The 23,255-nt window shown below is 43.6% G+C and overlaps 1 protein-coding gene across 5 annotated transcripts in view; it reads left to right on the top strand.

The window, feature by feature from the left end:
- Window positions 1-23,255, top strand: part of VMP1 (vacuole membrane protein 1) — a 229,023-nt gene that overhangs the window by 99,151 nt on the left and 106,617 nt on the right. For all 5 annotated transcript variants that reach the window (XM_068268759.1, XM_068268760.1, XM_068268758.1 and 2 more), the window contains 2 exons: window positions 17,845-18,012; window positions 20,398-20,529. In XM_068268759.1, the coding sequence (XP_068124860.1) occupies window positions 17,845-18,012; window positions 20,398-20,529 (300 nt within the window). The remainder of the gene's footprint in view (window positions 1-17,844; window positions 18,013-20,397; window positions 20,530-23,255) is intronic.

The following is a 23,255-nucleotide window of genomic DNA, read 5'->3' as shown; positions in this document are numbered from 1 at the left end:
GGTGCCCAAATTTATGCACTTGCCTAAATTTGTTTAAACAATACTGTGTGTTTCTCCTGCATGATATATTTGACATGTTTTATCGTAACAACCAACGATTTATACAGTAAAATCATGATGATTAACAAGGTTGCCCAAACTTTCGCATCCCACTGTAGTTGATCAGATTAATGGAATCAATCCATTTTTCAGATCGAGGTAATCAATCTAATCAGATACTGTACTGCCCCGTAGAAGGTTTCATGTAGACCAAAACTTTGTCTCATTCATATGAGCAGTTATTTGTACTTATTCCAATTTTATAGGTTTTCCCCTTACACCTTGAAAATAGAATGGTTTCATTTTTAGCTACTACTCTAGGCTTTTTTTTTTTTTTTTAAATAACCGTGAACCACTAGCCTCATCTTCAGTCTAGACAAAATAATATACTATTCTTATGTGTAATGTGTATTTAATTTAGTTCTAGTCCAGGGGTGTCAAACTCAAATACAAAGTGGGCTGACATTGGCCCGTGACTTGGTCCCCAGTGTTCAATCTCAATGTCTAGTGGCCTCTCCCCTCCCTTATAAATTTCTCTGGTGTCTAATAGCCCCCCTCCCCTATACTGTTCCCTGGTCTCTAGTGCCCCTCCTCTTTCCCCTATACACTTCCCTGGTGTCTAGTGGTTCCCTTCCTTCCCATACACAGTTCCCTGGTGTTTAGTGGCCTCCCTTCCTCATACAATTCCCTGGTGTCTAGTGGTCCTCTTCTACTCCCCTATACAGTTCACTGTTGTCTAGTGGCCCTCGCTCCCTGTTGTCTATAAGCCTCCTCCCTCCCTTTCCTCAAGTTCTTTTGGGTCTAGTTCTTTCCCCCTCTCTCCCCATATGGCTTCCCTGGTGATCTGGGGCTTTATCTCCAATATAGCTTCCCTGATAGTCTAAAAAAAAAAGTGGGGAAACCACTTGGGGGCCAAATTTGATGGCCCCAAGGGCCAGATTTGGCCCGTGGGTAGGAGTTTGCATGTATGTTCTAGTCTGTACAGAGTTCTAGAGTTGTGCACAGTTAATACGACATTGTAGAGGTTTGGTACAAGTGTACTTGTCAAACAGAATGGCATTATGTGAGGTCGTTACATTGCAGTTCCTGTGAGAGAGCAACATGCAGATAGCCGACATCAGCTCTACTGCCACCTGCGACAACAGGGGTTTTACCAGAATGCTCTACTCTGCAGACTGATGGATATTTTGGGACAGGGGACTTATGATGACAATGCTTGCTACTTGTGTTTAAAGTAAAATTGTCAACTTACAGTTGTTGCCAGGAAGGCTTTTACTTTTATTGAAATCCTATTCACCCATTTTCCTCAATAGTCTGTAAATGGCTATAAACATCAGCCCTCAAGTCTTAATCAAAATCCTTTTCTGGTACATTTAGTTCAGTTTTTGTTATAATCTAGTCACATGCTGTTCACAAACACTACTCACCTACTGCATAATTTTTCTAAGCATTACTACATACTGTTTTGTGTTTGTCCTGTTAAAAAAACGAAGGTTCATGTGTAGTTCCTATTCTCCCAGGTTTTTTTTTCTGCCCCTTTCTTTGTAAGTATCTGTGTAGCATAGTCCACTTCTGACTCATTCTCTGCCTCCTGCTTACAGATCTCCCTTTCAGCCTTTCCTTTTATGGTTACGCTTTGCATCTGTTTCCCACCATAGCAATACTACAGTACATAAAAAGTTTGTGGCATATGCTAGTCTTTTTTAGATTCTACATTTGATAAGATTTGTTTGTTTTGTTTTTTGTTTGTTTTTGTTGTACATAGATCAATTGAGATGTGCTACTGTCTTTTTCAAGAGCTAAAATAAATTGTCTGTAGAACAGTCTGTGGCCATATAATGTTCACCCTTTGGGTACCCTAAATTGATATCATTACCAACTGTCTTTTAAAATTCTACTAGGTTCTGACTTTTGAACTGAGCCCTTGCCTTTACCTTATTGACTCAGAATACTGTACGTATATAGGTCAAGTGTCCTAATTTACTTTTTCCTGGTGGGTCACTTAGATGGTGCTGGAAAACAAAAGTTTACTTTCTCAAAACATAGCATTTTAGTAAGAGGGCTTTTTGGCCATTGTAGCCCCTTACACACTCCAGTGAGTTCTGGTTCAACATGAGCTTGCTGGTTAGTCTGTACCTCTAGGTGTTTCAAGTCCTACTCCATAGAGCCACATTAATCCATGCCATGCACTGATGAGGATCAAACAATCCGAAACAGTCTGTATGCATGTTGGATTATTATGGCTCTGTACAAATGACAAGCTGACACATCATTGCATTCCAGCGGATCTGGAGGTGTGTTTAGCTACCAAGGACAACAATGGTTGATTTGCATATTTCAACAGTGATGCACTGGAAGACATTATCGCAAATACTTTCTGTTTTAAGAAAGCAAACTTGTTTCCCATAGCATTTTAGTAAGTGGGCTTTTTGGACCATTGTAGCCCCTTACACACTCCAATGAGTTCTGGTTCACCATGAGCTTGTTAGTCTGTACCTTTAGATGGTGCTGAAACCAAAAGATCATCATTGTACCCAGGCAACTGTCATTTTGTTTTCATAGGAAAAAGATTGCTGCTTGAGTGCCTATTTCCTTGAACGTCAACAAATGGTATAAATAAAATGGAGCATGAATACATCTGTTTAGATTCAAAAATGAAGTATTAAACAGATGTGTATGCAGGAATAGGCGCACATTCAGGCTACAGTCAGGAAATGGAGCTGCCCACAGTGGACAGGTCTCGCCTGGTTTTGTGTGCTTGGAGAACCACTAAAACTCTATGCTGAGGTCTAGGCACAATCGTCTATGGCCGATGGTTAGCTTGGCTCCTCAGGTACTTTGGAACTCTGGCTACAGCTGATGGATTTCCAAGGCAGAAAAACAGATAGCAGCTCAGATAGCTGAACTAGACAGTCCACTGGATTGTAATCACTGTTTAGCAGTATGGCAGAAGCCTGCAGTACCAGCACTAGTGAAAAGTGCAGTTGGCAGCTGATCCACAGATGACAAGAACAGCAGCTGTATGTTAGTTTCTATATCCTTATATATATATATATTTTTGATGAAAGATAACCCCCTTCAATCAGTGATGAACGCGGCTGCAAGACTCATCCATTCTTCGCACCGCTCTGCATCCACATCTCCCCTTTGTGAATCCCTGCACTGGCTCCCTATCCGTCTCAGGATAAGTTTCAAGATTCTATGCCTGGCGTATAAATCTGTGCACAAAACATGCCCTACCTACATCTCGGAGCTTGTTCACAAGTATACACCAGGTCGCCCCCTCCGTTCCTCCAACGACCTTCGCCTCACCACCCCGCGCATTTCACACTCCCATGCCCGCCTGCAGGATTTCTCAAGAGCTGCCCCCACCCTCTGGAATGCCCTTCCACCACCCATCAGACTTGCTCCCTCTTTCAACACATTCAAGCAAGCCCTCAAAACCCACCTCTTTATGATGGCCTACTCACCTCCTACCACACAGTAACTCTCTAAGGAATATTTAACAGCCCCCCCTAGTGTTTCCACCCCTCCCTTTAGATTGTAAGCCTCTGGCAGGGTCCTCCACTCCCTAGTGTAATCTACAGGATCATGTGCTCCTGTCCTATGACAGCCTGTACTTGTATTACTGGGCCTACCTAACTAGCCCATATTGCATGATCATGTATTTTGTACAATTTGTATGTATAACTTTGTTCTATGTGTATAACCCTATGTATGTCATCCTTGTATCATTGTATATATTTATTGTTCAGCGCTGCGTAATATGTTGGCGCTTTATAAATACAATAAATGATAATAATAATTTTGTTTCAATAAACACATTTATTATTTTGTATTTTTTGCAAAATGGGCATATCTAATTACATATAAAAAAAATATTAATTTGATTTCAACAATTACACTTTAAAAATAAACTTCTTACTGAATAGGTGCTGACCATAGCCAGGATTCGAACCCTGGTCTCCCATGTCAAAGGCAGTGCCCTTAAAGCGTATCCGAGATGAAAAACTAACTATAACAAGTAACTTGTCTATATATCTTATCTAAAGTTTAGACAGCAAATCTAGCTGCAAACAGCTTCAATAGAATATGATTATTTCTTCTTGTGATACAATGACAGCAGCCATGTAGTTTGTAAACATTACACATAGGTAAGCTTATCTGCATCTTCAGCACTCAGCCTAATCCCCACCACCTCCTCCCCTCTGCCGCTGAAATCTCTAGCTAGTAATACCTCCCCCTCCTCCTGCCCAGACTGAGCTCCCATGAGCCCTTGCTACTGTCTGAAAATGCCTTGGCTCTCTGAAAGGCTGTGGGCGAGGCTCGTTTAGTTTATAGGGAATTAGAGTATTAAAACAAAACCAAAAAATATTTGGCTTGAGGAATGCCCTATAAACAATGGGAAAGGAACACAATTATGCAATGAGTAAAAGTTCATCTCGGATCCTTTTTAACCAGTACACTATCCAGCCACCCACATCTACACTCTACAAGTAGTGGGAATAGCTTTAAAGTACTTTATTCTAGCAGCGATCAACACAGACTGCTGCTTGTTTACTAGATAGCAGAGGCTTATATGTTTCATACAGAGCTTGTCATACCGGTCTTGAAAGTATTATAAAACAACGCAGGAACAATTACTTTTTCTGAAGTTATTTTAAACACACTTTGCTGTAAGTATATTAACTCTTTAAAGAGTACCCGAGGTGGGGTTCTGACAATGCAATCCACATACAGAGGCTGGGTCTGCCTATATTGCCCAGTCTCTGTTGCTATTTCAATCCCCCTAAGCCCCCCTGCGCTCTGCTATCCCCCATAAATCACAGCCGCGCTGCCGACACGCAGTGTGTCACAGCGGGCTGTGTTTATCTCTGTACTGTCAATCTGCCGCTCCCCCTGCATAGCTCCGGTCCCTGCCTGCGTCCTTTCCCAGCTTCCCCTAGAGATGGCTCCTGTGAATGATTCAATGAGTTATTCCCCATGACTCAATGAGTCATTAGCAGGAGCCGTCACTAGGGGAAGCCGCCCAGGACAGAGATGTCTGCAGATCGTGCCGCCGCCGCGTAGGTGAGTGTCTCCGCGCTAACTTTTCATTTACATTCACACACAGGAGGAGGACACAGGGACTGGAGGACCACACGGGGGGTGAAGGGGACAAAGAAACACACACAAGGGGGGCAGGAGGGGACACACACACACACACACACACACACACACACACGGACAGGAGTGGACACAAGGGGCCTGGAGGACCAAAGAGGGGGGCTGGAGGAGACACACAGGACATGAGGGGACACATGGGGCAAGAGGATCACACAAGGTGGCAGGAAGGGATGCCACACACAGGGGTACAGAAAGGGACACATAGTGGACACAAGAGGACAATGGGGAGAACATGTACTGTACAATACGCTCCTGGAATATGGACGCACCAGGTTTAGTATATACTGTATACATTTTTTTGCCCTCTAAACCTAGGTGCGTCTTATATTCCAGAGCGTCTTATATTCCGAAAAATACGGTACCTTTTATTTTTTTTTTTTTTTTTTTTTTTTAATAACAATAAAGGCCCTATGATATACTTACCGGTGGCTTCCTCCAGCCCCTTGAAGCCGACATGTCCCACGCCAAAAATCCGATCGCAGCCGTCGGCCTCGAGGTCGTCCTTACTGTGCCTGCGTGAAGCGCCGCTGTCAGTCAAGTACACTTTGTCCGCAGCGTACTGCACATGCACAGAACTACTGCTTCTGCGCAGTACGCTGCAGACAACGTGGACCTGATTGACAGCGGTGCAGGTGCAGTAGAGGAGGTCTGCCTCTGCACACAGTGCGGACCCCGGGCTGGCAGGTTGTGTTTCAACGTGCCTGTTAAGTAGAATATTGTGTGCGGCAGTGCCAGAACTGCGGTATCTAATCTAATCATCTCCAAGCTATCCTCTGTATGGATGTCCTTCTGTCCTGCACATGCCACCTCCTGCCACGCTCTGATTGGCCACAGCGATGTGTCTGTTCACCTTGCACACTCCCGCTCGTGCCCGTTGTTATTGGCCACATCGCTGATTGGATGGCGCGTGCCACATCTAAGGAGATGGCATGCACACCTTTGCCCTGCGCAGCATAGCGCGCACCACCAGCTACTTCATTATAATGCGCAGAGTGTGAACAAGTACATATAACAAGTAGTTTGTTGCCATGCTGTAAATTGCAACATGAGTAATGGGAGGAAATGGGAGTGACCACGTGAACCTCTGCTCTGAAGGTTCTTGTAGTAATCCCCATTCAATTGTATCATGTTTAAATTGAGGTTGACACACAAAATTCTTAGTAACATGCTAGTGTTATTGGACTGTATGGGATAAATTATAGGGTCATTTTTCAATGGTTAGATCAAATTACTGAAGTGTCATGCTGTGATGTAATTGTAACCGGTTTAACCAGGCGTAGAGAAATCCTAAAAAACAGAATATTTGACCGGGAAAAATTACAGTGAGACCAAAGAGTTCCCAAAAGGTTGATTGGACGTGGGGCAGGAGCAGTGGTAGATTAAGTTAGTACCCGTATATACTCGCATATAAGCCGACCCCCCAACTTTTCCCTGAAAAAACAGGGAAAAATGATTGACCCCCATATAAGCCGGGGGTAGGAAATGCTGGATTGGTGCAGCCCCCCAGTGTGTCCCAATATAGCTAGTATAGTGCCCAGTATAGGTAGGTAGTGTCCAGTATAGCTAGTATAGTGCCCAGTATAGCTAGTAAAGTGCCCAGTATAGCCAGTATAGTGCCCAGTATAGGTAGGTAGTGCCTCAGTTTAGCTAGTATAGTGCCCAGTTTAGCTAGTATAGTGCCCCAGTATGGCTAGTAAAGTGCCCAGTTTAGTTAGTATAGTGCCCAGTTTAGCCAGTATAGTGCCCAGTTTAGCCAGTATAGTGCCCAGTTTAGCCAGTATAGTGCCCAGTTTAGCTAGTATAGTGCCCCAGTTTAGCTAGTAAAGTGCCCAGTTTAGCCAGTATAGTGCCCAGTTTAGCTAGTATAGTGCCCAGTTTAGCTAGTATAGTGCCCAGTTTAGCCAGTATAGTGCCCAGTTTAGCCAGTATAGTGCCCAGTTTAGCTAGTATAGTGCCCCAGTATGGCTAGTAAAGTGCCCAGTTTAGCCAGTATAGTGCCCAGTTTAGCCAGTATAGTGCCCAGTTTAGCCAGTATAGTGCCCCAGTATGGCTAGTAAAGTGCCCAGTTTAGCCAGTATAGTGCCCAGTTTAGCCAGTATAGTGCCCAGTTTAGCTAGTATAGTGCCCAGTTTAGCCAGTATAGTGCCCAGTTTAGCTAGTATGGTGCCCAGTTTAGCTAGTATAGTGCCCAGTTTAACGAGTATAGTGCCCAGCATAGGTGGGTAGTGCTCCCCCCGCGGCCGCCGCTGCTATTTTACCTTCTTAGACAGCGGCCGCTTCCTAATCCGCGTTCCTCTTCTTTCTCAGAGTGTCAGTGTTTCACAGCAGCGTGCCGGGCGCTGCTGCTGTGACGATGCAGGGGGCAGGAAATAGCGCGGCTCCCTATAACGGCGATCTGTATCGCCGTTACCAAGGGAACCGCTCTTTCCTGCCCCCTGCATCGTCACAGCAGCAGCGCCCGGCGCGCTGCTGTGAAACACTGACACTCTGAGAAAGAAGAGGAACGCGGATTAGGAAGCGGCCGCTGTCTAAGAAGGTAAAATAGCAGCGGCGGCCGCGGGGGGAGCGGGGAGGGGGGGGGAGCGGGGCGCGGACCACCCGACCACCCACCACCCACCACTAGACCACCAGGGAAGACTCGCATACAAGCCGACCCCCCAACTTTTGACCCCCTTTTTGGGGGTCAAAAATTCGGCTTGTATGCGAGTATATACGGTATTAAAGTATAAAGGTTTTTAGAAAATTTGTGGCGTGATCACATCTGCCCTCTCGCCACCAGAAGCCCCCATGAAAACGTTGGAGTGTATTAATAATGGTTGCCACACGACTCTGGCATGCATACATAAAGGTATAGAGCCTTCATATTGCACTTCTCTGCATACGCCTATATATTTCTTCATATGTATATTGTCACCCTTTATGGTATTTGCAGCTAGTATAAAAGATACAGAACATCTTTGGAGCATCAAAATAAAGCTTTATTTGGTCAACAGTTTTCTGTACAGGCTTTGGCAACTGGTGCTATTAGCTGACTCGGGGGATGAAACTGTGGCTTTTGTAAATATGAACTTTAGCAAAAGCAGATGTCCAGAATAATATTCTGCTCACCCTGCCAAAACCATAGGATGAAGTTGCGCTGATTTCATTTTGGACAGCTGGTTAAAGCAGGCACATGATCTATTGTCCTTGTGGTTGTAGGGAGGGGATGTCTGAGAGTCCTATGTATTACCACTGTGAAAGTAGCACATTGATGTTTTTCACAATGAGAGAAAAATGTATTTCTTAAAAACTCCTTATTTTACTTAAATTTTTCTAGCTACTTCTTTCCCTGTTCCTGGATTGAATATACTAGTATCAGTTTCATCTGGAATGGCTAGCGTGTGGTGTGCAACTACCTATTTTAAAGTACATGATGATGTTTTGATTTTGTCCCGTGTTTTGCACAGTAAGTCTTCTGGTCTTATGACTTGCTGTTTTCATATTCTGTTTTACTGGCTCTGGCACAGCTGGAATAATAGTCATTATGACCTGTTTTTGGAAGTGATGTTGGGAAATGTAATAAGCACAATGTGATCTCCTACGTCTGCATGAACTAACCTTGCAAGACTGTGGAGATGTTACTCTTTCTGTGTACTTCTCTGAAACAATAGTCCCAATGCTCTGCTCTCGCAATCTTGGCTGTTCTCAGCTATTATAACCACCTTGTGCTGCTTAATTCTCTTGTACAGATCCGTCCTACAGATAATTTTAAATTAAGATTGCCTATTTTACTGTATGTTCTGTACAATTGGATTTAAACACAGGCAATTTTTAACCAAGCAAAAAAGATGCACTTTTTTGCCTATATCGGATAATCAATTCAGCCAGATAAAACAATTTTAAGGCTTGTGGTCGGACAGAATGTCCTTTATTTTTATTTATGTATTGTTTTTTTTTTTTGAGTTTGGAAGAAATGTATAGTGTGTGATTGTCAAATTATATTCAACTTGAATGTATTGTATGTAGCTATTCAGGACATACCAAACTTTATTTATTGTTCGTAAAAACAACAAAGGATAGAATTATGAGTCTGCATATATATATATATGTGCCGTATAGTAAAAAGATGGAAATAGTATTGCTATGTAATGTGAAAATAATATATGGAAAAGTGATTGTTAGGTAAAATTGTAATACAATGTAACTATTAATGTGGTGTTCAGTGGTAATTGTAATGCCAAACAGAGATTGATGATGGCATGAGATGAGATTGACAAATGTACAAAGATGTTACATTTGAAAAATTAAAGCGGACCCAAACCAAACATTTTTTAATTCAAAATATTTAGTTGCACCACTCTGACACATACAAAGATAAATAAACACTCCTTCAAGCCTATGAGCATTTCAGTGCATGCTTTTCACCCTTCTCTTTTCATAACTAGGGTTATACTGGTGGCAGCCATTAGCAATTCCTCCTTTGCTGGACACCATCTACTCCACCAGTTTGCCGGAAAATCACGGCAATATGAAAGGAAGGGGAGGGGTTCCTCCAATAAATGTAAAATATTTTATATTTGTCATCATGCAGCTGAAAAAAGGCTGCTATTTATTATTATAATTTAGAAAATAGATTTTATTTCTGAAATCTTGTATTTTTAATTTGGGTCCACTTTAAGACTAGGTTCACAGTGGTTATTCAACACATGCATTTTAATGACTGTGATCTACAATGGAGACTGGAACTAGACTTGAATACAAAGCCAGCATGCAGCGACTTAGAATAACGTGATCCATTACAACACAGTACTATGAATAGGCCCATAGAATTGTATGGGCAGTGAGTTGACATGCAGAATTATTCTGCAATGCAATTGAGCACTGCCAACTAACCCTTAAAAAAAGTATCCATATTAAAAAATCAAAAATATCAAAAGTTGATTATTGATTCAAATGTTTTTCAACATACCAACAAACTTTTTCACCATATATTATCTTTTTTGTGTGAAATTGCAACAATCTTGAACACATTGGGGGGGGGGGGGGGTACCTCAAACAACTTTTACCCACTTGGGGCTTCTCCCTGCCCCTAGAAGTCTATCAGATCTCACACCAGAGTTCCGCTACTATCCCCTCTGTAAGATCGCGCCCCACGGCTGGGCTATGGTCTTCTATGCAGGCTTGCTGGACACCTCTCTTGATCCCACTTTGTACAGTTCACAAAGACTTGAATTGTGCAAGTACAGAGCGCACCCAACCACAACAGTGAGATCACGAGGCGTGCCTGTGCATGCGCAGAAATGATGACGCAGCCACGGGTCATGATCTTATGCTGGGAATACACGGCTTAATTCTGAGCCATTTAGATGGCTCGAATGATAATTTCCGACATGTCCAATCTCCGGTCCGATTAGTTCGCCGCTCAATTCTGCATGGAGGACAATGGGAACAGATAAGAAAAACGAGCGGAAGATAAGAGAATCGCCTGCAGAATTGAGCGGGCAAAACGATCGGGCGTGGAAACGAGCGGCAAAATCGAGTCGTGTATGCCCAGCATTACAGAAATGACAGCGGACGGCCGGGAGCAGAGTGGAACTTTGGTGTGGGACATTTTTTTTCCCTAGTTTTGCCTCTTGTATCCTTTAAAATCCACTTGGCTTTTGGCCATCTTGCTACTGGTTACATTTGCTGCCCTGCCAGATTTGTTTAACATTGGCTTGATATCCCTGAATGGTTGCTTGGTAAGCTATCACTTCAGAAAGTTGCTGAAAGGTGATAAATGTGGTCATAAAGTGACTGCTAGTACTAGTATACAAAGGAAATGATTGTTCATCTTTGTGAATGCTGTGGGTCATCCTGTCATCCTTTTCCCTTTTTACGCCACAAAGAATGTATGAGCTCTAGTAGTACAGAAGGGAAGTGCAGGAATGCAGTGTCTGTTAATAGTTCACTGTGGTGTAGTTTTTGGTTTAACCTGTTTAAGTAGTACTTCCTGATTCATGGAAGCAGACATATTGTTTACAGCCTGTGCTTTCAAATCGGCTTACCTGCTTATCTGCCATAGGCAGTAACGTGACACGGGGAGGGGGGGGGGGTGTAAAATTACAGCTAGTGATCATTAGACACAAATAAGGGGGAACTCAGGCTAAACTCTTTAAATACGTACAGGGTGCATTTCTCTATGTTTTCATTCTGTCCTGTGCAAGAGTTCAGGTCCACTTTAAGTCTATAAACTCAGCTCATCTTTAGGTCACATGGTTTAATTATTGAAACAGGATAGGTAGCTGTAGTATTCACCGCACTCGAATAATAACTCCTTAAGGGCCTGTTCAGACTATCTGCGTATGAAGAATGCGTTTAAAATCAAAGAAACGCTAGTTGAAAAACGCATGCGTTTTTCTTGCGTTCTAATGCGTGTTCTATTGCGTTTTGCACACACACGTGACCCAGGGGAAAAAAAAGAATTATGGGAACTGCAGAGGAAAACGGACGCTAAAAACGCAATAGTACGCGTTTTTGATACGCGTCCATAGACTTTCATTGCGTCCGTTTCTATGCGTGACGCACAGAACTGCATGCAGCAATGCGCATGAGAAACGTATGCGTCTCATACGCATACGTGTGAACTAGCCCATTCAAAAGCATTAGGAGCCGTTCCTATGCGTTTTTGGTACCCAGACACGTTCCCTGAAAACGTCCAGGAACGCGCATAGTCTGAACAGGCCCTTAATCTCTTGGGTTTTTTATGCCACCAATAACCTTAAAGGAATACAATCGAACTTTAACACATTTCTGTCAGTAGCATAAATCAAAATTGCATTAACAGCTAGTGCAAACACAGCATATCTTTTTGCTGTGCAATGTTTCTTTTTCTTTTAATTTGCCTCTTAAACGGACCCCTGACAAGCTGACGGCGTCGGCTAATGGGGCAGCTCATTATGACAGAGGAGATTCCTTTTTACAGTGCAGTAGTGTATTATACTATTGTCACGTTTCCCCATGCTATTTATTACTATGTTTCTCCGACACTATTCAGCATGCCAGGCATCTGTCACGTAGCCTGCTATTAGGAGCGAGAGACAAACGCTCTCGCTCCTATTCTGCCCAGCCAATCCCCGCAGAAGGAGACTTACGTGTGTCGGGCTCGGGCTGCCGCCGCATTAGTTGTTTTGTCATCGCTACGCAACGGCAACCATATGAGCTGGAGGAGGGCGCATCATTGCTCCTTCCCTTCGGCTCCTGCTTCCGATGCGCAGCGATGACAAAACAACTAATGCGGCGGCAGCCCGACACACGTAAGTCTCCTTCTGCGGGGATTGGCTGGGCAGAATAGGAGCGAGAGCGTTTGTCTCTCGCTCCTCATAGCAGGCTACGTGACAGATGCCTGGCATGCTGAATAGTGTCGGGGAAACATAGTAATAGTAATAAATAGCATGGGGAAACGTGACAATAGTATAATACACTACTGCACTGTAAAAAGGAATCCCCTCTGTCATAATGAGCTGCCCCATTAGCCGACGCCGTCAGCTTGTCAGGGGGTTCGTTTAAAAGGCAAATTAAAAGAAAAAGAAACATTGCACAGCAAAAAGATATGCTGTGTTTGCACTAGCTGTTAATGCAATTTTGATGTATGCTACTGACAGAAATGTGTTTAAGTTCAATAGTATTCCTTTAAGGACAAGTGAAACGAGAGGGTTTTGGAGGCTGCTTCCAATACATTCAGCCAAAGACCCTGAACAAGTGTGCAGATTTGATGTTTCTGACTGAAGTCTGATTTGGTTACATACTGTAGTTAGTTTGGTTGAAAAAAAAATCAACATCCGTCCAAGTCAAAAAAAAAAAAAAAATGTTAAAAAAAAATAAACAAACACCATCCTGAACCTGCACATATCTGTCACATGCTTTCAGGTGTGATTCAGACACTACTGATAAATAAAAGATCAGCAGGGCTGCCAGGCAACTGGTATTGTATAAAAGGAAATAAATATGGCAGCTTCCATATGTCTCACACCTCGAGTTCCTTTTGCTCATATTTTTATACTGCGCAAAGCAAAAACATCAGAAAATGAAATGACTCTATTTATGGTATATTGTTATTAGTGATTTATTACTGTGTACAGTTTAACCACTTGCCGACCGCCCACTACCTATGGGTGGCGGCAAAGTGGCACCCCCAGGACCGCGTAATGGCGATCGGCAGAGGGTCCTGGGGGACTGAATTGCCGGGGATCGTGCGCATTGATGCGCGCGCATCTGCCGGCATTAGGCCCCGCCCACCTGTGATGTCAACCCGCCAGCCAATTAGCAGCGCCGGCGGGTTGTTAACCCCCGATCTGCCGCATAGAAAGCGTATAATACGCTTTGTAATGTATACAAAGAGTATTATACAGGCTGCCTCCTGCCCTGGTGGTCCCAGTGATGGAGGGACCACCAGGGCAGGAGGCAGCCCCCGTGGTAAGCACACACACACTGATCTGGCCCCCCTGCCCCCTGATCGCCCACAGCATCCCTCAGACCCCCCCGATCACCCCCTCAGACCCCTGTTTGCACCCAATCACCCCCCTAATCACCCATCAATCACTCCCTGTCACTATCTGTCAACACCATTTTTTAAGATTTGGTCCTAAACTGCCCCTGGGGGCGCCTGATCATCCCCCCCCCCCACCCTCAGATCCTCCCCAGACCCCCCCCCCCCGTGTACTGTATACTTCTAACCTCCCCTGTAATCACTCACTGATCACCTGTCAATCACCACCTGTCACTGCCGCCCATCAGCGCAGACCCTAACCTGCCCCTTGCGGACACCTGATCACCCGCCCACACTCTCAGATCGCCCGAAGACCCGCCCTCAGATCACCTCCCAAGTGCATTGTTTACATCTGTTCTCCCCTCTAATCACCCACTGATCGCCCATCAATCACCCCCTGTCACCATCTGTCACTGCTACCCATCAGATCAGACCCTAATCTGCCCCTTGAGGGCACCCAATTACCCGCCCACACCCTCAGATCGCCCTCAGACCCCCCTGATCACCTCGCCAGTGCATTGCTTGCATCTATTCTCCCCTCTAATCACATCATGATTACCTATCAATCACCCCGTCGCCCCCTGTCACCACCTGTCACTGCTACCTATCAGATCAGACCCTAATCTGCCCCTTGTGGGCACCCAAACACCCGCCCACACCCTCGGATTGTCCTCAGACGCCCCCCCCCTAACTTCCCTAGTGCATTATTTACATCTGTTCTCCCCTCTAATCACACACTGATCACCCATCAATCACCCCCTGTCATCACCTGTCACTGCTACCCATCAGATCAGACCCTCATCTGCCCCTTGCGGGCACCCAATCATCCGCCCACACCCTCCGATCGCCTTCAGACACCTAATCCCCCCTCCCCCCCTCCAGGTTAACCTCGCCAGTGCATTGCTTGCATCTATTCTCCCCTCTATCACACCCTGTTCACCTATCAATCACCCCCTGTCACCACCTGTCACTGCTGTAATCTGCCCCCTGCAGGCACCCAAACACCCGCCCACACCCTCAGACCCCGCCTAAACACCTCCCCAGTGCATTATTTACATCTGTTCTCCCCTCTAATACCCACTGATCACCCATCAATCACCCCCTGTCACTGCTACCCATCATACCCATCAGATCAGACCCTCATATGCCCCTTGCAGGCACCCAATCACCCGCCCACACCCTCAGATCGCCCTCAGACCCCCCCCCCCCCTGTTCACCTCGCCAGTGCATTGCTTGCATCTATTCTCCCCTCTAATCACACCCTGTTCAACTATCAATCACCCCCTGTCACTGCTACCCATCAGATCAGACCCTAATCTGCCCCCTGCAGGCACCCAAACACCCGCCCACACCCTCAGATTGCCCTCAGACCCCCCTCCCCCCCCTTATCACCTCCCCAGTGCATTATTTACATCTGTTCTCCCCTCTCATCACCCACTGATCACTCATCAATCACCACCTGTCACTGCTACCCATTATACCCATCAGATCAGACCCTCATCTTCCCCTTGCGGGCACCTAATTACCCGCCCACACCCTCCGATTGCCCCCCCCCCCCCCCCCCCGATTACCTCCCCAGTGCATTGCTTGCATCTATTCCCCCTCTAATCACACCCTGAGACACCCATCAATCACCCCCTAGCACACCTATCCATCAGATCAGGCCCTAATTTGCCCCATGTGGGCTCCTGATCACTCGGCCAAACCCTCAGACCCCCTTCCGATCACCTCCCCAGTGCATTGATTGCATCTATTCTCCCCTCTAATCACCCCCTGAGACACCCATCAATCTCCTCCTGTCACTCCCTGTCACCCCCTAGCACACCTATCCATCAGATCAGGCCCTAATCTGCCCCCTGTGGGCTTCTGATCACCCGGCCAAAGCCTCACCCGCCCCACCGCAGTAACAGAATTTTTTTTTCTGATCACTGCTGGTCTCTACGACTTAATTGTGGTTGAGACCAACCGTTATGCCACACAATACGCAACCGCCAATCCAAGAAGCTACCATGCCCAGCCTTTTCGGTGGAAACCACTCCAAGTTTCAGAACTTAATATTTTTTGGGGCCTTCTCCTTAACATGGGTCTAGTCAAAAAGAATGTATTGCGGTTTTATTGGTCTACGCACCCAATACATCACATGCCCATGTTCTCTGCTGCCTTGTCCAGGTCACGATTTGAGAACATCCTCCGCTTCCTGCACTTCAATGCCAATACAACCTGTCATCTAAGAAGCCACCCTGCTTATGACCAGTTCCACAAAATTCGGCCTCTCATAGACCAACTGTCATCAAAATTTACAGATGCTTATACCCCTGAACAGTCATTTTGAGGCATTTAGTTTCCAGACTACTCTTCACGGTTTTGGGCCCCTAAAATGCCAGGGCAGTATAGGAACCCCACAAGTGACACCATTTTAGAAAGACACCCCAAGGTATTCTGTTAGGTGTATGAGGAATTCATATAATTTATTTTTTCTCACAAGTTAGTGGAAAATGACACTTTGTGAAAAAAAACAATAAAAATCAATTTCCGCTAACTTTTGACAAAAAAATAAAATCTTCTATGAACTCATCATACACCTAACGTAATACCTTGGGGTGTCTTCTTTCTAAAATGGGGTCACTTGTGGTGTTCCTATACTGCCCTGGCATTTTAGGGGCCCTAAACCGTGAGGAGTAGTCTGGAAACCAAATGCCTCAAAATGACCTGTGAAATCCTAAAGTTACTCCTAGGACTTTAGGCCCCTTAGTGCACCTAGGCTGCAAAAAAGTGTCACATGTGGTATCGCCGTAATCGGGAGAAGTAGTATAATGTGTTTTGGGGTGTATTTTTACACATACCCATGCTGGGTGGGAGAAATATCTCTGTAAATGACAAGTGTAAACCAATCAAAAAATTGTCATTTACAGAGATATTTCTCCCACCCAGCATGGGTATGTGTAAGAATACCCCACAAAACACATTATACTACTTCTCCTGAGTATGGAGATACCACGTGTGACACTTTTTTGCAGCCTAGGTGCGCTAAGGGGCCCAACGTCCTATGAGTACCTTTAGGATTTCACAGGTCATTTTGAGGCATTTGGTTTCTAGACTACTCCTCACGGTTTAGGGCCCTTAAAATGCCAGGGCAGTATAGGAACACCACAAGTGACCCCATTTTAGAAAAGACACCCCAATGTATTCCGTTAGGAGTATGGTGAGTTCATAGAGGACATTAGAAGACACAACCTAGGTGCGCTAAGGGGCCCAAAGTCCTATGAGCACCTTTAGGCTTTACAGGGGTGCTTACAATTTAGCACCCCCAAAATGCCTGGACAGTAAACACACCCCACAAATTACCCCATTTTGGAAAGTAGACATCCCAAAGTATTCAGAGAGGGGCATGGTGAGTCCGTGGCAGATTTCATTTTTTTTGTTTTTGTCACAAGTTAGCCGAAATGGAAAAAAAAATTTAATTTTTTTTTTGTCACAGTGTCATTTTCCGCTAACTTGTGACAAAAAATAAAATCTTCTATGAACTCACCATGCCTCTTAGTGAATACTTTGGGATGTCTTCTTTCCAAAATGGGGTCATTTGATGTCTTCTTTCCAAAATGGGGTAATTTGAGGGGTATTTATACTATCCTGGAATTCTAGCACCTCATGAAACATGACAGGTGCTCAGAAAAGTCAGAGATGCTTCAAAATGGGAAAATTCACTTTTTGCACCATAGTTTTTTAAACCCTATAAACAGCTAAACACATTGATTGGAATTCACTGTTTGGAATTCAGTTGGGTAATAGTTGGTAACCTTGCCCCGCTCGATCTCTGTGGTACAGCTACTCCTACTAGCACTCAGCTGCACAGCTTTTTGCAACCTTCGCTTTCCCCATGCATACACACCCTCTGGTTACTCAAATAAAATTTTCATCATTCCCATTTAACTTTTTGAGCAATAATTGTATTTCAGCTAGGACATTTACCGTTGGCGTATGTTGGAGTCAATGGATGACTGGGCACTCTGTCAGAAATATGAACCCCTGTATGGCCTTATTTAGAACTTCACCACACGTTTTTTTGTCTTCCTGTTTTTAATGGTAAAATGTGATGAATATTTTGTATTTAAAAGCTTTATTCTTCCTTTCAGGGTCCACACATAGCTTCTGTCACACTCGCTGCTTATGAATGTAATTCTGTCAACTTCCCGGAGCCTCCTTATCCAGATGAAATTATCTGTCCAGATGAGGAATCTGTAGAAGGTGCAATTTCATTATGGACCATCATATCCAAAGTCAGGCTAGAAGCCTGCATGTGGGTAAGTGTGGCAAACTAAAACTTGGACCACTCTTGCTCATGTGCAATATTAATATAAAAGTCTGTTCATCACTTATTTCATTGTGCCTCTGAGTATTGACTCCCATTTACCCATGGATGTCGGTTTGGTGAGCATCGTGGTCACCATATGATTATATTCTTGCCACACATTCCTCCTTTATATATTCACAGGCACGTTTCCCTCTAATATATTGCACATTCCTGGAGCCTTTTTTTGATTATTGATTGTCTGCACTATCACATATAAAGTTTGATCATTCATTGGTTTTATCACTCAAAGCCGGGACCTAGCTTGTATTGGGGAAGAGTACTTCCCCTATTTACAGACTGTGTTGGTCAGGGATAGAGTGCCCTTATGTCCACATTATAAAGGTTCTATGGATGTGCTTCTTCTTTTATCATTAACAGACAGTGCTCATATTTTTCTAACTGAGCTACATGTTCTCACGTCATCAGCTGCTGTCTTCTGAAATAAAGGTCCTGCTAGTTTTCACTAAGTGGTTTTCATTGGCTGCTCAGATGAGCATGTAACTCAAGGAGAGGGTCTGCTGTCAGATTTCAGTCACATTGCAGAAACATGAATGATCCTACTTGTTTATTGTTGAGGTTTCCAGGAGAATGTGTGCTGCTCGTAATACTCAAATGCAGTTTTGAGAAACACTGTTTTGGGTAGTATGTTCCCATAACTTAATGTCAATAGAGCTGTATAAGAAGCTACAGAAAAGTGCAGCTGATTCCAATAATAGTTGATCAGTGTCCAGTTGTTTTTCCAGCTGAAGTTAGACTATGAAAGCCAATACAGCTACTTTAATAATTGTGCCTGGCATCTCTCTTCAGAACTTCTTCTCAGATCTTCTCTTTTATAGTTTTTCTGTCAAGCTCAAAAAGTAAAAATACATGTTTTAGTAAATCTTTGGCTTCTGTTATCTGCTATATTCAAATGTGAATTCAAAGCCCTTAGGATAAAGTTTTTGTAAGAGTTCTTTCTGGTGGGAAAAATTGTAGAATTTATAAATTTAGAGTGACCTTTCCTTCATAACAATCTTCAGATATGTTGTAAGCACCCTCTTTCTTGCCTCTAGCGTTCTCTGACTGAATATGTTACATGTGTATAAATATAGATAATCTAATAGAACAAAAGTGGAAAAGTCCATTATATTTTCAGCTTTCCTGAACTGGTTTCTTCTTTAATAGTTGCTTTCCCCCCCCCCTAGTCTGTTTTGGCACGTCAGCAGAGTATGTATTGCAGTGGCGTCGAATGAGTTGGGCGCTGGGTGGTGCCGCTAATAAAGAAAAATATTGGTAATTTACATTACCGTTACTTTACTATGCACTACCTGGCATTCATTGTCTCTTTAACCCCTCCTAGTGCCTTCTAAAACTAACCCCCCCCATGCCTAACACTACCCCCCTCCTGCCTTGAAGAGCCTAAAACCACTTCTTAATGCCTAAAATTACCCTCCCCCCCCCCCCCCCCAAATTCCTAACACTAAGCCTATCTCCCGAATGTCTGCTAGTTGTAGAAGACGGTATACAACCGTTATTACCTATATAGTAATAGTAACCAATCCCTACTATCCACATCGGGCGCCCAACTCCCCATTTGGGTGGCTGATTACCTATAATTGACACAAGCATCTATTAGATGCCTGCCGATCACTGCACCCAAATTACCTGATCCACTTCAGCATCCCTGAAACATTTTCTAAAGGTGGCCACACACACGATGCAATAAAATGATCCGATTTTACGGCAATTCGATAAAAACGATCGGATCTCCCGAAAAAAAACGAAAGCTGTTTTTTCATTCGACTGAAAAATCCGATCGGATTTCCCGTTTTTTTTTTGGGGGGGGGTTTTTTAGATTTTTATCTATCCGGAATGCCAGATATTTTTCTTCAATTTCTCTAAAGATTGTATGGTGTGTGTTAGATTGTCAATTTATTGATATACACACCCTAGCAATTTTCTCAGAGTTTCCAATCATTTTTATCATAATTGAGGAAAAATTGAACATAGGTGTGTGGTACATTGGACAGATTTTTGAAATGTTACAGTCAGTCAGAAAAACTGATTGCAATTCTTCAGTTGAACAGATATTTAAAAAATTGTATGGTGTGTGTGGCCACCTTAAGAGGTATTGAAGTTGATGGCCTGTGAAACGAGCTCATGTTCTGTGAGATCTCAGACAGGTATTTTGTAAGTTTTGCACTGTTGATACTATAGTTTATAGGAAAATGTATTAAGTGCCAGAGTTGCCTTTGGGTAGGTGTGAGTTGTTGCATGTTTAGTCATGCTTCTTTTTACAGATATTGGTAGTATGGTATGTATTAATTTTCAGTTTACTTTCTCATCATAACTCCAGGGTGCTGGCACTGCCATTGGAGAACTGCCACCATACTTCATGGCTAGGGCTGCTCGCCTGTCAGGCGCAGAACCTGATGATGAAGAGTATGAAGAATTTGAAGAGATGCTGGAACATGCTCAGACAGCACAGGTGGGGAATGGTGATCATTTCTCTGATCCTACACACATTGTTTATTTGTGCTTGAATGGAAAAGCATTTGTGAAGATTCTAGTGTAGTTTTTCAATTGTTTATTTCGCAATACGTGACTGCAAAGGTGTAATTTGGTGATTCCATGCATTTGTTAAGGTTTGTTGGGATCACACAGGGAAAAATTGCTTGATTGCCATGTATTCTCTGAACATGCTGGGACTGCTTCATGTGGTGTTGTAATGGGTCAATTAAGTTGAAACGTTTTTACTGTTGAGTTAACTATTCTACAATCACAAAACTGCATGCAGATTTCTTGCTATAATACAACCCAGATGAGGGGTAAGGTGCCCATGTATGATACAATCCTGATTGTACAATCTTACCATTTTTATGTAATATGAGGGAACTATCTAAAGTATGCGCCCAAAGTATATTTACACAGTTTACCCTTCTACTACTACATGGGTTTGGTAAGATTGTACCAATCAAGACTGTGTCTTTTGGTAGGCACCTTTACAAACGTGTGCCCCTGAATAGCAGACAGTTTTTACTGTGTCATTTATCTTCTCTCCAATAATCCTCTATCTGGGGAAATCTGACCCATACCAAGTATACTAAACACATGTTCTGACTCAGATTGTGCGCTGTCTGTAGGTTTGTCTAGATGTGTGTCCAATTCTTAAGCTGGCCACTAACGGACCAATTTCTAGTGAAAAATCGTTCAATCGATCCGAAATTCTAGGTCGGCAGTGATTGAATTGCCAGTAAATAATCTCTGTTAATGGTTATGATCGATTATGAACGATTTGAAAAAAAAAAAGTCGTCCGACTGAATTTTCGCCGAACCAAATTTTGAATCTTAAGATAGATAGCGAAGATAGGTTCGTTGATGGTGTAGTGAACGATTTCACTTCCGATCAGAGTTTCTGATTGCTCGAACGATTTTTCGCTAGAAATTGGTCCGTTAGTGGCCAGCTTTAGCTGGATGCAGTTTGATTTAAATTTTGGTAAGTGATATACTAATTTTCCCAGTTTGCATGGAAGAGCTAGCGTATAATTGACCATATGTACTGACATAAGCAGCATTGCACTTAGCTGTTCCTACGGTTCGCAGATGTGTACTGATGTAAAAATAATAATTATAATGTCCCCCGACATCCACTTTATGTTGCTTAGCGATTGGACATGTTAGAAAATCATGCCTGATTTTCCTAGGCTACTTAAAATGAACTTGAAGCGAGAGGGGTGTATGGCTGCCATATTGTTTCATTTTAAGCAATACACATTACCTGCCTGTCCTGCTGATCCTCTGTCTCTAATACAATTAACCATAGACCCTGAACAGGCGTGTCAATCAGATGTTTCTGACAAACCTCTGACAAGATTAGCTGCACGTTTGTTTCAGGCGTGTAATTCAGACACTACTGCAGCCAAAGAGATCAACAGGACTGCCAAGCAACTAGTAGAAAATACTGTAAATATGGCAGGCTTCGTATCCCTCTAACTTCATATTCCATTTGCTTTACACTGACAAAAGAGTGTGACTTGTATTGGGCTCAAGACGCCAACTTGTATATATGTAATTAATGTGTGAACTGGCAGTACCTGGAGATTGCTCTGTAAGGGCTCGTTACCACTATAGCGAATCTGCATGCGGTGTCCGCTTGCGGATTCGCATAGGCAATGCAAGTGGATGGGGCTGTTTCCACTTGTGCGGCTGCGGGAGCGGTTTTTTGTGCGGCAGAAATCTGCACGGCAGAGCCGTCAGATTTCGCGTGCGAGAGGAATGCACTCGAATCGCCGCTAATGCTTTTAATAGGGAAACAGCATGCGATTTCGCATAGGTATAATGTTAATTTACACATTCAGTGACATGGTTAAATTCGCACATACCCTTTCCTATGCGGAATCGCATGCGAAATCGCGGCAATACCGCATGCGGAATCGCACCCGCATGCGATTTCGTCCGCGGTGGAATGCAGGCGATTCCGCACTGCAACAGTGGAAACGAGCCCTAAGATGTTAGAGTACTTTTTGACAGGAGACATTTAAATATTTTGCCATGAGATTAGATGGTAATTTTTATATGCCGGTAGCTACTTCCTATGCGTGTAATTATGTCATGTGTATTTCTAGCCGTTGAGTTCTTGATCTGCTTTGTTATAGTTCTGTACATAACCTAGTCCTTCTGAGCTGGATTTCCTACCTGGAGTTAATTGCTACTTACAAGAATATACCTTACTTTTCTCAAACATGCATGATTATTGGTGTGTTTCAGAAATATTGTGTCAGTAATGTTAGGGTTTGCTCATTCCTTTTTTCCATGTCCACGCCTTTTGGATTACTAATAGAGTTCTTATTTGCTGTGCTGCAGCGCTCAGTTTACTCCAAAGCTTTCATGAAGAGACTTAGAGCAGCCATTAAACATTAATTTATGACAGCTTTTATAAGCCTGTAACTGACTGTGTGGGTCTGTAGCTGTGACACAAGGGCCTTTTGAATGGTTTATGGAAGTGCTGCTAACTAACTATCCATGGAGATTGTATTCCTGCTGCTGCTTTAAGGAAATACTGACCTTGTACAGTCTCTGTAGTGTAATCTGTTACTTCATCCAGATGAAATTATTTTCTGTTTTCTTTGCATTGTGTTTAAATGCTTTTGTTTTGTTTGTTTTTTCTTCGGTGCATTTTTACTTCCTTTCCAAGTTCTGGAGCTTTGTGCATGC

Source organism: Hyperolius riggenbachi, chromosome 2 (genome assembly GCF_040937935.1).
Source record: "Hyperolius riggenbachi isolate aHypRig1 chromosome 2, aHypRig1.pri, whole genome shotgun sequence".
Taxonomy (NCBI): Eukaryota; Metazoa; Chordata; class Amphibia; order Anura; family Hyperoliidae; genus Hyperolius; species Hyperolius riggenbachi.
The sequence above is the reverse complement of the archived record's forward strand: the minus strand, read 5'-3'. Positions and strand labels throughout refer to the sequence as shown.